Source organism: Typopeltis vanoorti, chromosome 3, assembly GCF_054136105.1.
Source record: "Typopeltis vanoorti isolate ZY-2024b chromosome 3, IOZ_Tvanoo_1.0, whole genome shotgun sequence".
In the NCBI taxonomy this organism is placed as follows: Eukaryota; Metazoa; Arthropoda; class Arachnida; order Uropygi; family Thelyphonidae; genus Typopeltis; species Typopeltis vanoorti.
In genome coordinates this window covers 39,095,022-39,112,234 of record NC_143551.1, presented here as the reverse complement: position 1 = coordinate 39,112,234, position 17,213 = coordinate 39,095,022, and the positions used below count along the sequence as shown (strand labels likewise).

The following is a 17,213-nucleotide window of genomic DNA, read 5'->3' as shown; positions in this document are numbered from 1 at the left end:
TATAATATTTGCTGTTACTTTGGGAGAGGGGGACAGCTGCAACAGTACTACACTTCATATGAACTTCCTGAAACTTTTTTTTTTTTTTGTATATTACAGTTAATATTAACCACTCAATGCAATTTACAGTTAATATTCAAGATCATTCTGAGCACATCTCGTATCACTGCAGGTTTATGTGCATATAAAAATATTGCAATAAATTTTATCAACCCACATACAGACACAAGAAGTCTTAAGTGACAGAAAGGAATCGGCTAACATGTTTCTTGAAGAGCTGGGCATTATATTCTTGATTGGGCATTATATTCTTGATAGTATAACAAAGACTGATCCAAAAAAACAGAGGAAGACAGAATGAAAAAAGAAAATGAAAAGTTGGTTTAACAAGTCTACAGCTAAGTTGTGTGTGGACGTTAACTAGCAGATACCCATGTTCATACATGATTAGATGAAAATGGGGTTAGCCAGTTCAGAGGAGCAGCAATGCATGGAAATACCTATAAAAAAGACAAATGCAGAAACAGTGTTTATAAGAAAATGGTTGGATGGAGTCATTGAAAGAAAAATCATTCATTAAGGAAACAAACCCTCTTCTGGACACAAAAGTCATTCTAAGGTAGACTTTCTATGTGCCACCCCAAATGTATTTGGTAAGTTTGGAATTTATAAAGTGTTAAAAGTTGAACAGAATAGAAGTATTGCTCAGAACAAAAAAACAATCTTTTTGAACGCTAAAGAGACAATGAAGATGTGTTTATGCCAAGATAAGTAAATGTGAAATTCAATCCAAGAAGAGAAAACAGATCTTGGAAGGCAGAATATCAGAAGTGAGAGAGGGTTGAGCATAGACTTTCTTTCAGGAAATAACACAGGACTGTTTTGCTAGTATTAAAATTCACTAATTATTTTCTGAAGATTATCTACTATCCATGATAGGTGAACATCTAAAAACATTAAATTTGTTTACCTGTTCAATAATCTGATTTACTAGTATATACATGTATATTTAAATCTTACAGCATATTTACCTTTAAATGTCAATTTCATTTTCTATTTTGTGAGCATTGAGATTTAGTTCCACTGTTTATATAGCTGAAATATACCACCTTTTTATTAATAATTTTTTTTTATAAATTTCATGAGACTTTTAAAAAGTTTTACTTTTAAACTTGGAGCTGTACTTTTACTTTCCAATTTCAGTTATGTGCAGGTATGAGTTAAATGTGTTGATAAGATGCTGTATTGACATACCCCTAAGTTTGCCTTTAAAGGATCCTGTCTTGATTTAAATTGTCTTAAATTTCGTAAAGATTCTGTATTACTTCAATAAAATGTTGAGGAAATAATCTCTTCAGTGCATTATGATGAAGGTAATGAGGTATGCTGTTGTAGGGTATCTTATCTGCAGAAGATATTCCAAGCTTTGTTTTATGCTTACTTTTCTGGAATTACATAAGAAATCTTATGTAATGTTTATGTTCTTTAACTGTGTTAGATGTATGGGCCTTTCTCTTTATATTCTCTTTAAGAGATTAATTTATCTGAAATGCAAAATTGTACATAGCACTTGCAAAACAAACATTTTACACATACACTATTTAAGATAATATAGAAAAATCTACACTAATATTATAAGTGTAGATTTTTAAAAGCTCCAAGTGTCAAAAAAGAGGAATGGCAGGATTTGTAAATAAATATATTATTTTTGAATTTCCTTTGTCTCTCACTCAATCTTTTAATTTATCATAAGAAGCAATATCCTGGATACGAATCTGTGGTATTAACCAACTATTTCTCTTTGAAATAGTTGGTTCTCGAAAAGAAAGTGAAAACACTATAAAACAGACATGGCTGTCATTCAAGAGACATACAGATAATAAAAAACAATTGTAATCCAGAGGAAGAATTTCAGGGTATGATATTCTAGTAGCTACAAATCACCAAGCTCATGGTTGCACAATTTATGTATGCAATAATACAGAGACTCACTTAATATCAGCATATATTAATCAGAATATACAAACTATCACAGCGGTTAACATCTGCAGGTCTCCCTTGGTAGAATAGCCACCTGAAGTAATTCTCACATTCTCATTCCTACCATCTACATAGGGGATTTTAACAGCCATCATACCATGTGGAATTACAATAACAATGATGGAAATGGTGAGGCATTAACAAAGTCTGAGCTTAATATTCGATGCAAAAGATAAAGGAACATTTAAAGCTGCAGCATGGAATAGGGAATATAACCCAGACCTCTGCTTTATTACCCAAAATTTGCAAAATCAGCTGCCAAACACAATAAGATGAGTCCTTGAAGATTTTCCACATAGACAACATTGCTCAATATTGGTGGAAATAGGAATACAAATACTACTAATAATACAGTCTATTCCATGACCAAGATGGAATTTTAAGAAAGCAAAATGGCAGGATTTCACACAAAAACGGGAAAAAGTAATAAGATAGATACCACCTGTGTGTATGAAAACTACAATAGATTCATTAGAGCAGTCATATCAACAACAAAGAAGTATATACCAAGGAGTTTCCGAAAGGAATACATACCTGGCTGGAATAGAGACTGAAGAGTTATATCAAGCTTATTTAGAATCTAGCGACTGTGACATAGATGACTTCAGAAGCTTGATAACGAGTGCAGAGAAAAATGGATCAAAACTACAGAGGCTTTAGACTTTAAAAAATCAAGTAGAAAAGCATGGAGCCTATTAAAGAAGTTAGGTGGAAGCAACCTCTGGATTGCTTCCACCTAATGAAGCAACCCAGAGGTTGCTTCCACCTAACTTCTTTAATAGGCTTGTAAAGATCTTCTGGTGACTCCAGATCAAATTACCTGTTGAATAACTTTGCTGTCTAGAGACCCTCAAGATTATTGATACACACACACACACGGGAGGTTAAAAAATCACTCAGAAACTTATGACAAAGTGTAGCTGATAGTTCCAATTTTCAAATTTTCAAGAGAATTTACCAAAGATGAAATAAAAATAACTGTGGCCTTAAAGAAGGTTAAAATCAGCAAAGCACCAGGCTTTAATGGTATTCATCCTGAATTTTTGGTTAACTGTTGAAAAAATTCTTGTTAACCACTACCTATGTTGTAATAGTTAGTGGTTAACAATTATAATAGCCATATTAAACCCAACAAGCCTCAGGAACAAGTAGAGCTATCGCCCAATTGTACTCCTCAATTGCTGTTACAAGTTACATGCCTATCCAAGAACTGGGTGAAAAATATCAGAATATTGTATGTGGCAGAACTTACTGCCACATACAATACAGTATAGAAAGAGGGATTGCTATACAAGCTGATACAAGTCATATCATGCCTATCCATTGTATGACTTATTGGTAACATGCATTCTGACAGTTTCTTTCATGTGGTACTGGAAAACAAAATGAGCAAACAGAGAAAGCTGAACAGTGGTCTCCCACAGGGCTAATAAGATTGGTCCTAATTGGTATTAGTACCAATCTTATTCAACCTATATACATCCGATCTACCAACAACTAGGTCAAGAAAATTTGTTTATGCTGATGATATCCAACATAAGAACATCGAAGTAACTGAAGATATTCTCAGAAATGACCTTAGAACTGCTGGGGAATATTTTTATAAATGGAGACGAACACCAAACCTCAATAAGACCGAGGTTAGCACTTTCCACCTAAACACCAAATTGGCAAATAGGAAACTTCAGGTCAACTTTAACAATGTTACCTTGGATAGAACACTACTGTTCAAAAGACATCTGAAGAATATCTTGTTAAAGATCAGAACCTGTGATAATATACAAAAACTTCATGGTTCTACATGGGGAGATTCTTCTGCTTCAAGCAATTTAACATGCAAATAAATGTCAGCAATGAGAACAATAACAGGTTGTGTCAAATCTGCTCCCCTCTACTGGCTTCCAATTTTGAGCAACATTTGCACCACCGAACTTGCACAGACAAGACACTCTCATAAAAAAATATGAAAAATAAATAGCAACCCACTGTTACGAATTCATGATGACGGCCCACATTTAAGTATAAATAAACTTAAATCCTGAGTCTTACACTAATACTGGCTGAATAATTTGTAAATAGCAATTTCAACATTAAGTTGAAATGGCTAGAAACTTGGAAGGAAAAATTGACACCAGACTTAAACGAGTATATCCTTCATAGCCAAAATCTGAAGAGGATTGAGCTTCCACATCACCTATGAAAAAGCTTAAATAGGATATGCACAGGACATGGTACCTGCACATACAGCTTACACAAGTGGGGAGGATCACCTACACCCCAAGTCTGACTGCAGGACTGCAAACCAAAGCATCCAGCATATTGTAGAGGATTGCAGCATAAGAGCCTATCTGGCTACTTCAGGGACTGTGTCGAGGCAGATCCTTCAGCTCTTTAATGGCTAGCTGAATTAGATTTAAAATTTTAGTTACCTTTTTTTAATCTGAATTTTATATTTTTATTAGTTATTTGTGTATATATACAGGGTGTTCGGGATAAATTTGACAGTTTCGTAAGGAAAAAGAAAATCTTCTTTGTATCTATTAAATTTAATGAATTGACAAAAAAACATTACAGGCAGAGTTAATTACAATACTATCAACAAGATTTACTCAAAATAACCACCATTAGCATCGATCACAGCTTCAATTCTGCTTCGGAACCTCGAACAAGCTGATGCTACAGTCTCCCTGGGAAGCCGCAAAAACTGTTTTAATTTTATCCATTAACTGGGCTTTTGTATTACTGGAAGTGCGATTGGTGTCTTTTTCAACTGCGCCCCATACAAAATAATCCATGGGGTTAAGGTCTGGGGAGTTTGGAGGCCAAACATTTGGACTGGTGAAGTCGTAGAAATTTTCAGACAACCATTTTTGACTTTTCCCAGAGGTGTGGCAAGGGGCCGAATCCTGCTGCCATACATACGGCCTACCATTGGCTACCCTTGTTATCCAGGGCTTGACTACAGTTAGCAACTCCACGAACAAAGCCCGAATTCCAATGCCAGGGTTCTTCAACACCTGTTCCTGCAGATTTGCGAGGAATTCTGCTGTACGAACGCAATCAGATCGTCTGCTAGGGATCTTTCTTCTTGCTACATCCTCGTAGTCACCATTGCAAGTCTCTAGTTCATGCCTGATTGTTTTTACTGTATTCAGGGAGCATTGGGCAGCAGTCGTAATATCCTTATTTTGATGGCGGGCACGAATCATCATGATACAAGTTATTCTCTTCCATGATTCAGGTGGGTTCCAGCTATCCATCCTTTCTGACATCTTGTATATGAATGAAGAAGGGTCCAAACTTTTAAATGAAGAGAAGTGTGTGTTAATACATGTAACTTACGGAAAAATATAATTAATTATAAATATGTCAAATTTATCCCGAACACCCTGTATATGTGGGTGGTCTGAAAAGTTCTCATCCTAACAATGAAAAAATGAATTTATAATTTCAAAATTATTTTTTATATGAAGAGCCAAAGGCTTCAATTTGGCGACATGAACTTATTTAAGTTAAGGGATATTATATCCCATATTGTTTCATAGCCGAATAAGAAACTCAAAGGATATTCGGCATGAAACTCTTTGAGTGTCTTATTCGGCTATGAAACAATATGGGATATAATATCCCTTAACTTAAATAAGTTCATGTCGCCGAATTGAAGCCTTTGGCTCTTCATATAATTAATAATTTATTAGGACACCTTGGCAATTCTCATAGTAGGGTATGTAAGTTCTGTTCGCTACAAACTTGGTATTACTAGGTCTACCTACTCACTGATGAGACCTCAATAAAGGTTGAAACTGGTCTGGGTAGTGACCTTCTCTCATAATGCAGAACAGTAATACAGCTCCTAGGAGCTGGGTTTCACATTATGGGTAAATACCAAGAATAGTGATTGGAGCTTGCTCCACTCTTACTATGAGTTGCCTCAGTGTTACACTACCAAATGAGTCAGGTGTTGCACTATCCAGGTATTTGTTTTATGCTTGGACTCTCCAAACTTTATATAGTTTCTATATTCGGCATGAAACTCTTCGAGTTTCTTATTTGGCTATGAAACAATATGGGATATAATATCCCTTAACTTAAAAAAATTATTTTTATTTTTCAACATAATCTCCCTTAAGACTAATGCATTTATTCCAGCGATGCTGCAGCACCATTATCCGTCCCTGTAGTGGTTCTCAGTAGGATCTACAAAATACCCCTCTACAGCTGCAATCACCTCTTGATTTGAAGAAAAACACTGACTAACGAGGAAGAGTTTTAGTTTTGGGAAGAGATGGAAGTCAGAGGGAGCCAAATCTGGGGAATAGGATGGATGTTCCAACAATTCATAGTGCAAATCCCTTAATTTTCCCATTACCAAAACACCTTTGTGGACAAGTGCATTGTCCTGATGAAAGATGATTTTTTTTCTTCTTCTGCAAACCGGGTCTTTTCTCAGAAATTTTTTCGTCTAAAAGATCGGAATAATATTCCCTAGTTATTGTTTTACCCTTTTCAAGATAATTAATAAACAAAATGCCTTTAGCATCCTAAAACACAGACACCATGACCTTTCCTGCTGATGGAACCGACTGTCTTCTTTGGTGCAACCGGCTTCTATGCACTGTTTTGACTGTTGTTTGGATTCTGGTGTGTAATGGTGAATCCAAGTATTATCCACAGTAACAAATCAACGCACAAAATCAGTTTTATTCTTGTTAAAACACTCTAAGCACTGTTCATAGATTTTCATGCGAGTGTGTTTTTGATCAACTGTGAGCAAGCATGGCACCCATCTTGCGCAAAGCTTTTTCATTTGCAATTCTTCGTGCAAAATATATTCTACACGTTCTTTTGAAATGCCTATAGTCTCAGCAATTTCCCGCACTTTGACTTGCCGGTCATCCAACATCATATCATGCACTTGATCAATGATTTCTGGTGTTGTTACATTTTTTGGAGGTCCTTCACATGGATCATCTTCGAGGCTGGTATGACCACATTTAAATTCGGCAGCCCATTTCATAATTGTCGAAAACGAAGGAGAAGAGTGCCCATAAACTTTTATGAACTTCGAATGAATTTCTTTTGGCGTTAAACCTTCTTTTACAAAGAATTTTATAACTGCACAATATTCAATTTTATTCATTTCAAGGGATACAGACACTTTTGCTTCAAACAGCTGTATAAAACAAACTATTTGATAGAATGACTTGCAATTTCACATGGATGATATGACAGATGTACCAACTTAGAAAAAAAAAAAAATTTTGCCGATAGTGTTGCCATCTATGGTCGAGGCCGAGAACTTTTCAGACCACCCTAGTAATTATATATGTAATCTATTTGGCCTTGTTAAAGAACTTTCTCTTTTCCCTCCCCAGGCATACTCAAAAGTTCCGAACCCAAAGCATACTGTATATTTATGTCCTTTCTCCAGATGCATAACTATGTTCAAAGTCATTCATATTTTTATCACGTTTGCATACCATAGCTGAACTTTCAGACACATTTTTCCTATTCTTCCCTTGAACTAGTTTTCCTCACTCTCTGCATTAGGTCTCATCTCAATAAGTAATTTTTCCAGGCTCCTGATGTCAAATGAATTCAAATATAGGCAATCTCTCTTATACTAGCCTTTTCTGCCATCAGATGCACTCCACACATCCAGAAACTCGCATCCAGAAACATAGCCTGCACATGGAATCATTTGGTTTCATCGCCCTCCTTCTTAACTCAGTACTGTTGTATCTGGGTAGCAAACCTACAATTTTCACTCTCTCACAATTCTTTCATGCTTCTTCCAACAGACCTCTCATATCCTCTCTCACACTATTATTTGTTGCTACTCAAATTATTAGTTCCCACAAGAACCAAGATCTCTTTTCTTTTCTGTTTTTCGATTACATTTGTCATACCTTTAATTTTTACCTCTGGGAAACTAGAAGTAGTGACTCCCTCAGCAGGTACAAATTTTATGATTGAATCACCATACCATATTATCTCCTTTTCTTTGATTTTAAATGACTTAACTTGTTATTATTATTATTATGATTACTAAGTTCACTGCTTTCATGCCTCTTCTTGTTCTGATCCTTGATGCCAAGAAGCTTACTAATAACAGGTATCCTTATATCTTATACAGAGGTATAAGATATACCTCTGTATAAGGCATCTTAGCCTTATACAGAGCTAAAATAAAATGCGAACTCTTTAATAAAAAATAGAAGTCACTCTCACATAACATGATAGTTTAGTTCCTATAAGATCCTGTACAGCACAAAGCAGTGTTACATGGGACTAAGAACCAACACCAAAAGGAGGTCTATATCCCAAAAGAATACATCATTTTATTTTTATAGCTACCAGAAAGTTAATTTTTATTAAAAATCGTAATAACTGAACAAATGCCTTACAAATTGTGATATATACATGCCAGACAACATTCATTTATGTGATACATGTCAGATAATGTGTATCTGAAAGAAACTGTTTCTTTTGAGTAGTGCTTTTTTTTTTTTTTTTTTTGCTTTCATTAGCCATAATTTAGAAAGGAAATTTAATTCTTATTCCAAATAAGTTCTTAAGAATAAAATTTAGTAATACATATCTGTACACATTTTTTTCTTTCCCAATTTTTTTTTTCCATAATAGCTAGTGAGTCAAAAGATTCACAAAACAAGAATAAAAATGTTAAAAAATAACATGTGTCAAACATAACAGAAGCTCAAAAATATTGTTATGCAAGGTTTGCCACAATTCTCTAATGTGTTAGAGCAACCCCCCCCCCCCTAGAAGTATCATGTTGTGGGGGAAGAAGGTGGGAGTAGCTGTATTCATTTTGATAAATATATAGATAAAAAGAATGGAGTCTGATGATATTTGCAGTCAAATGAACAGTTAAGATGTCACACAGTCAAAACCTATGACTTGTTAAAAACAACTGCATGTTCTTCGATCAGCTTCTCTGTTTTTTGAGTGCTAAAATAATCTCATCTAATTGAGGAAATATTGTGAGCTTTTGAAATTCCTCGAATAAGTTCAACTGAGAAGAATAAATCTTCCCATTATGATACACTTTAATAAAAGTCCATTATCCTAGAGGATCTGAACATTGTCACTACAGCTATAAACTAATAACAATGCACCAATAAGGTTTTCAATGAAGCTTAAAAAATCAGTTTAATAAATTAATAATTACTTACAGATAAAAATAACCTGTAAATAAAGCCTATTTTCTATCTTTACATACTTACTCTTCTTTTGGATCTTCTAATTTAAATATATGCACAGTTTCAGTATTGCTAGAAGCACAAAGAAACAAGGAGTCTGCACCAAAGCAGAGGGAATATATGCTTGCACACCTAATCATAATTTGAAAATGACTATTAGTAACATTAACAGATTACATTACGGAAATGAGTATAATATGACCATTGTTCATTTGAAATAACTAAACATATCAATATTTGCTAATCTAATCCATAGGAGGTATGTTGTTTAAACAAATAACATTTTATTCATTTCTCTATCAATCTGCCTAAAGTAATTAAAAATTGATAATCATTCCCCCCCCCCCAGAAAAAAAAGTTTAATTAATAATATACTTCTGTATAAAATAATTCTAGGCTCAAGGTCAAAGATAGAAAACAGAGGAGATCATATGAAGATCTAGTCTGTAAAGAATTCAGACAACTGATCCAATCCTAACCACAAAGACATCCACCCATATAAAAACAAGGATGGAGAGTGGCAATACGGAATCTTAGTCAACCAAATTGTATTATGTACTGGTTTAAACCTCCCAAACATGAGATGGTACAGGTTACATATTGAAATCTACTGAAGCTAGAGACTTCAATATATAAATATTACTAGATAAAAGAAGCTATGACCAAGATGTATGTGTATACCCAAACCTTGTATACACACACATCTCGGTCATAGCTTTTTCAGCCTCCAAGAAATCTGGTGCACTTTCCACTTAAGGCATTAGTTCTAATTTATTATTAGACTGATATAATAAAAAAAACATCTTAATCCATTTATCTAGAAAAGAATGTGGTAAAGTTATGTACAAGGTTGGAGAAATGGTAGAATCACGAAGAGGAAGAGAGGTGGATAAATAGTCAGCTGAAAATGAAGAAATCTTATAGCAAGTTATCAGTATGTGTCCTTAGAGAATATAGAGCAAAACAGCAAGTTATATGTAAATGTAACTAAAAAGTCATAGAAAGATTTTTGCAAAGAATATAGAAGACAACTATAGAAGGCAAGTGTGAAGGAGGTCAAAAGCAGGTATGATAGCTAGTGCAGGTAGCACCTTCCTCGATAAGTTCTTAACTCCCTGGAGGTCTCTCTTAATAATAATGTAATAATAGTAACAGCTATACAAAACACCACAATTATACAATTACACCGGTTTCCATAAATTAAGTAAAAAAAGTAAGATTGTAATAACTTATATATAATAATAATAATGAGGGGGAATATGAAGATCGGGTGCATTATGGAAAAAGTCATGCTGAGTTATGGTATACAAATGAATAAGTGCCAATGGTCTATGCAAATAAACCATAAAAGAAGGGCATTTTGGAGTGGTTTTCATTTCATGACTGGAGTGAGGAGAAGATATTTCATGATGGTAAAATTCTTGAATATGGCATCATTTAACTGATAATTCGTGTCATTGGAGGTTTAATGGAATATTTACAGCACAAGGAAAGGATTAAAAATTCATTTTAATGCTTTCAATATTTCATCTGCCACTGAGACATCTTCAGGGATTACAAGCATCTCTTGTAACACACACACACAAAGAAAATACAATACTAAATGAAACATGTGGGTGACTAAGTCCTACCTAGGAGATGTGCCCTCTATGAGCATTTGTAAGTGGCCTAGGATGTAAAGTGGAACCTCTGACAATTATTTTTGTTTCCCAAATTTTGGGAAGTTTTATGCAACCATATTTAATTAAAATCAGCAGATTTCTGAGTGCTGCCACAGACTCTTAAAACAGTCTGTTTCACTCATTGCTCTGTGGGAAAAATCTTCTCTTGCCCTTGTCTTAACTAAACACTAACTCAACTTCCATGGATGGCTCTTGTCTTCTTCCCAATATCCACATAATGAAATATTTCATCAACTGGTATCCCATGAAACTCTTTCAGAAGTGTATAGGTCTATCATGTCACTCCTCCTCTTCACTAGTAAATGCAGTCCACATACTCTCACTCTGATCTAATAATCTCTTCTAGGGCTGATTTATGGCTCCAGCTTTCCCTTGTATACACACACATCTCAGTCATAGCTTCTTCAGCTTCCAAGAAATCTGGTGCACTTTCCACTTAATGCATTAGTTCTAATTTGTACGTTTTTATAGTACATCCAAAACCTTTTTAAGAATGACTGCTTGGCATTATAGAGAAGAGAACAATCCAGGTTAACCAATGATTCCCCCCCCCTCCCTCTCTCCATTTCACAGATATTCACTCCAGCTCTATCACACTTTCATTGATAACATTTCTGTCAAACTGGCCACCACCATTCCTTCTGTTTCTTCCAAGGCTAAAATAACAAGAACAGCTACCAGTCAACATCCATTTACCATCCACCTCCAAACTCACTGAATGAACTTATCTTCTTCCTCGTGCATTCTATCTATCATTGTTCCTTGGACAGCCTCCCTCACTATCATCCCTAAAATTTCAGCTGTTCAAGAAACACATCATCAATGCTTTCCATGCCTCCTGGCACATTAGGTTGCAACACTGGTTTTCCCATCAGTCCCTGTCTTCGCAACTGCTCTTGCCCATCCTGCCTCATTCATTTCAGATTCCATCATTCTTCTCCAAGTTAATTTTGGGCGACCTCTAGAGTATCTTCCTTCTGGTGCCAAACTCAATGCTACTTGAGGAATTCTGTTTATCCTCATGCATAAAACATGACTGGTCCATTTCCATCTTCTTAGGCAAATCTCTTCATCTATATACTTGGAGAAAGTTTTTTTAAAAGCTCTTCAATAGTGATTGTATTTGGCCAGAAAATTTTAAAAATTCTTCTTAAACATTTGTTTTGGAAAATATCCAATTTATTACTTTGTGCCTTGGTAAGTTTCCAAGTTTCAGAGCCATATAGCAGTACTGTTCACACAATAGATTTCTAGATATTTTTCTATATAGAGTTCTAGATTTTCACTTTAACTGTAATATTTGATGCTTTCCATAATTTAATTAATGACTTGAAACAGTTTCGTGCTTTAGCAATTCTTTATAAAACATCTTCATCAGTGCCACCTTGTTTATTTATTATTGATCAGATGTATGTAAAAGTATCAACATCTTCAATCATTTCATTTTTTAACTTAATTTCTTTCTTTGATTTTTCATTTATTCGTATGACCTTGGCTTTCTTATTATTTATATGAAGACCCACAGTTTCTGTGCAATGAACAAAGTCATCAGTTTTTATCTGTAAGTCATTAAACTTAGGACAAGAGCACTATGTCATCAGAAAAATCAAGGTCTTCTAGTGTGGATGTAGAGTCCCAATGTATTCCTCTCTTTTCATGATTAATTGAGTTTTTCATAATCCTATCAATTAGGATTAAAAATAATTCTATTATTTATAATCCTAATAATCCAGATAGAACACAACCCTGCCTAACTCCAGTTTCTATAATAAAGAAGTCTAAGTTTTCCATCTACTTTCATGCAAGACTTGCTGCCATTATACATATTCTTGATAATGTTGAGAAATTTATAAAAGTATTCCGTATTCTTCTAATATTTTCCAAAGATTCTTCCTATCTACTGAATTGAATGCCTTACTAAAATTGATGAAGTTTAAGTAGTGGAGATTAAAATTCTATACATCGTTCAATTATATTACTAAGAGTGAATATCTGTTGGATGGTTCTTCCAAACCTGGTCCGGAAACCTGCCTGTTCTTCTCTTATTAAGTTTTTTAATTTTTAATTTCCTTTTTTAATATATTAACAATTCTCTCATTTACTTGTTTCCATTCAATGAAGCTTTTGGTTACTTTTGGGTTCAATATTAGCAAAACTCCTTTTTCATGCTTCTCCTCTGGTCCAGAGTACAATATTGTCTTGTCTCTAGTTATAAGTCTAACAAAACCAGTCTGAGTTTGCTGATACCTAAGATGTCTAATTGTAATTGTACATTTCATTTATTACCTCTCTAATTTTTTCTACCTGGTACAGTGTTCGAACATTTCATGATCCAATCTTTAAAATTTTTTGTGGCATCACTTATGATGCCATAAAACATCAAGGGTTCCAAAAGGCTTTCCCCTTGGTGTGTCAAACGAGGGTGGTCTGAAAAGTTCTCGGCCTCAACCATAGATAGCAATACTATTGGCAAGATTTTTTTTTTCTAAGTTGGTACATCTGTCATAAGCATACATGTGAAATTGCTAGTCATTCTATCAAGTAGTTTGTTTAACACAGCTGTCTGAAGCAAAAGTGTTGCTGCATCCCTTGAAATGGATAAAATTGAGTATCGTGAGGTTATAAAATTCTTTGTAAAAGAAATTTTAACGCCAAAAGAAACTCATTCAAAGTTCATAAATGTTTATAGGCACTCTTTTCCTTCATTTCCGACAATTAAGAAATGGGCTGCCAAGTTCAAACATGGCTGTACCAGCCTCGAGGATGATCCACGTAAAGGACGTCCAAAAAGTGTAACAACACTAGAAATCATTGATCAAATGCATGATATGGTATTGGATGACTGGCGAGTCAAAGTGACTGAAATTGCTGAGACTATAGGCATCTCAAAAGAACATGTAGGATATATTTTGCATGAAGAATTGCAAATGAAAAAACTTTGCGCAAGATTAGCGGCGCGCTTGCTCACAACAGATCAAAAACGCATTTGCATGAAAATCTCTAAACAGTGTTTGGAGCATTTTAACAAGAATAAAACTGATTTTGTGTGTTGATTTATTACTATGGATGAGACTTGGATTCACCATTACACACCAGAATCCACACAGCAGTCAAAACAGTGGACAGAAGCCAGTTGTTAAGCACCAAAGAAGACAAAGTCGGTTCCATCAGCAGGAAAGGTCATGGTGTCTGTGTTTTAGGATGCTAAAGGCATTTTGTTTATTAATTATCTTGAAAAGGGTAAAACAATAACCAGGGAATATTATTCCGATCTTTTAACCAGACTAGACGAAAAAATTTCTGAGAAAAGACCCAGTTTGCAGAAGAAGAAAAAAAATCATCTTTCATCGGGACAATGCACCTGTCCACAAAGGTGTTTTGGCAATGGGAAAATTAAGGGTTCTGCACTATGAATTGTTGGAACATCCACCCTATTCCCCAGATTTGGCTTCCTCTTACTTCTATCTCTTCCAAAAACTAAAACTCTTCCTCACTAGTCAACGTTTTTCTTCGAATCAAGAGCTGATTGCAGCTGTAGAGGGGTATTTTGTAGATCCTACTGAGAACCACTACAGGGACAGGATAATGGCACTGGAGCATCGCTGAAATAAATATATTAGTCTTAAGGGAGATTATGTTGAAAAAAAAAATATAATGTTGAAATTATAAATTCATTTTTTCATTGTTAGGCTGAGAACTTTTCAGATCACCCTTGTATATACGTTATCCACATCAGACCATTCTAGAAAGCTGTCTTCTGGGGTCTCGCAAGTCACCAGACGTATTTGTTCATCCAGATTTGCAGTTACCGATCAAATATGTTTTTTGACAGTGAGAGGTGATTAGCCTTTCACCCAACCCCTAAAGGGGATCCGGCTATACCCCTGAGGACTGGGTCTCCATTTATCGCCTCTTATAATACGCAAGAGTGTGGTTGGGTATTCTACTACCCACCCCAACAGGGGGGTGTTCAAGAAACACAGCAACAAATTTTATTTTCTTTATATTCTTACCCATCCATAGAACTAGTGTTGCAATTGGTCTTTTGACCTTGTGTGTGTAAGATTTTTTTAAGAATTCACACTATACAAAAACAATGTGTAAAGTATGTAAAAGTCATTTTTCTAAGTTACAATTTTGGAGTCACTTCTGGTCACTAATGAGCAGGATGGTAGTCTAACACTGAATGATGAAATTCATTTATCGCTTAAAGATATTCATAAACATCCATGCCTACTGTAGGATTTGAAACCACAGTCAATTTATCAGAGCAGGAATGCTACCCACTCAATTAATCTGGCCAGCAAAACAAATCAAGGTCATCAATTTTGAAAATAATAAACAATAAGAAAAACTTACTGGTGGAGAAAACATAGTCTCCTGCCCTTTCAATAATTTCATTTTGATCATATATAACCCTTTTAGATGGGGGAGTATCACAATGAAGGCATTAAATTCAGGGCATCTCTCAAAGATTATCACCCAATGCAAGAGAAAGTTCCTTTTCATGAAATGAAAGTTATTCCCTTCTCCATTGTAATTTCATATATCACAAGTACCTTATCACATGCCTTTTCCAGATCTACAAAACTTAAATACATATCATTGTTATATTCCCAAGATTTCTCAACTATTTGTCATAAAGTGAAAATCTGATCTTGACAGCCTCTATTTGGCCTGAATCCAGTTTGTTCTTCACCAAGCTTTTCTTCCACAATCCTTCTCAACCATTTCTCAAGTATACTTGTGTAAATCTTACCAGAAACACTCAGTAGAGAAATACCTCTGTAATTCTCACTTTGTTTTATTTCCCTTTTTATATATGGGTACCATGGGAGCTCTACTCCAATCATCTGGCATTCGTCCCTCCATACAGGCCTTCTGAACTATGCAGTACATCCATTGTGAGTATGGAGGTATAAAAATACTACAGTGGCTGCACTGCATTGTTCAGTGCAGCCACCTACTCCAGTTGCCTTTCCACATTTTAGGCTTTTGATGGCTTTTTCTACTTCAAGTATGGATATGTATTCCTGTTTGCATGCCTGTTGAGTGTTTTTACCACTGTGCTGTCATCACTGCTTGTTTCATGTAACAATTTTTCGAAGTAATTACTTCATACTTCAAGGATATCTTTTTCTCCAGTTTTCATGTCACCTTTATCATCTCTAATTCCTTTTATAGCACTCTTTCCTCCATTTCTGAGCTTCTTCACCTCCAGAATATCTTGCCGCCTTCTTGATATTGATTTTCAATGTTCTTACCAAATTCCTCTCATGACTTTTGTTTAGCTAGTTTTACAAAGTGTTTAGCTTTCTTACATTTGTCTCTGTATTCTCTAAGAGCACAAACTGACTTATTTGACAGGAACTTTTGATATGCTTTCTTCTTTTCCTTCACTGTCTCTTTAACTTCCTGTGTCCACCATGGAGTTCTGGTTTTTCTATCCTTGCAGACAACCTCACTACATGCCTATCTGGCTGAATCAATCAGTGTTTTCTTCAGGGCTTGCCAGAATCTCCAAGGTTTGGTTCCTGTTCTCACACCTCCATTTTTTTTTTAAATAATGTTTGTGTATTTTAGTCTACAGTTCACATCTGAGAGCTGCTTAACTTTTATTCGCTTTAAAACTTTCTTACAATATGAAATTCAATTTTATTCTGCTCAAGACTAAATGGTGATTAATTCGAATTTCAATGCTATGCATGTAGAAATGCAAAATGTAGAATACAAAGAAATTTTAAATTTTCTTTGTATTCTAAGCTAAAAGCTGCATGAGTTTTAAAATAAGCTTAAAGGCTGCAAGTTTAAAGAAATATAGCATCACATTATACTGAATGGCTATATACTGATAGCAGACAACACAAGATCCAGTGAAGAAATGAACTGACCAATGTCCAGTTCAAAGTAGCTATTTCAGCTGAATTAAATTACAAATGCAAAATGAAAATCAACTAGAATTGAAACATAAATTTCCTCTACATGCATAAATTCCCACCCCCATCCATCAGTACTTCAAGAGAAATCAGTGTTCATCACCTAAGAATATTTCAGATACAATCTACAGTGTGAAATAGAATTAGCTTAAATTAACTATTAGGAATAAATGAATTAATACTGTTATTATCAAAAAGCTCATGCATAACTTCCAACCTCATGCTGCAAAAGTCATGTGGAAGATAATAAATTATACAGTAACCTATCCCTTATCCAAAACCAACTTCTGGTATAGCACCATGTAATTGTATAACATTTTAAATAACAGCTT

General features: G+C 34.8%; 1 protein-coding gene across 1 annotated transcript in view; it reads right to left on the bottom strand.

Annotated features, from left to right (window-relative positions):
- The window catches only part of Atg18a (Autophagy-related 18a), a 208,753-nt gene that overhangs the window by 114,567 nt on the left and 76,973 nt on the right, over nt 1-17,213 (bottom strand). Inside the window, exon 7 of the mRNA XM_090415570.1 lies at nt 9,288-9,395. Within this exon, the coding sequence (XP_090271696.1) occupies nt 9,288-9,395 (108 nt within the window). The remainder of the gene's footprint in view (nt 1-9,287; nt 9,396-17,213) is intronic.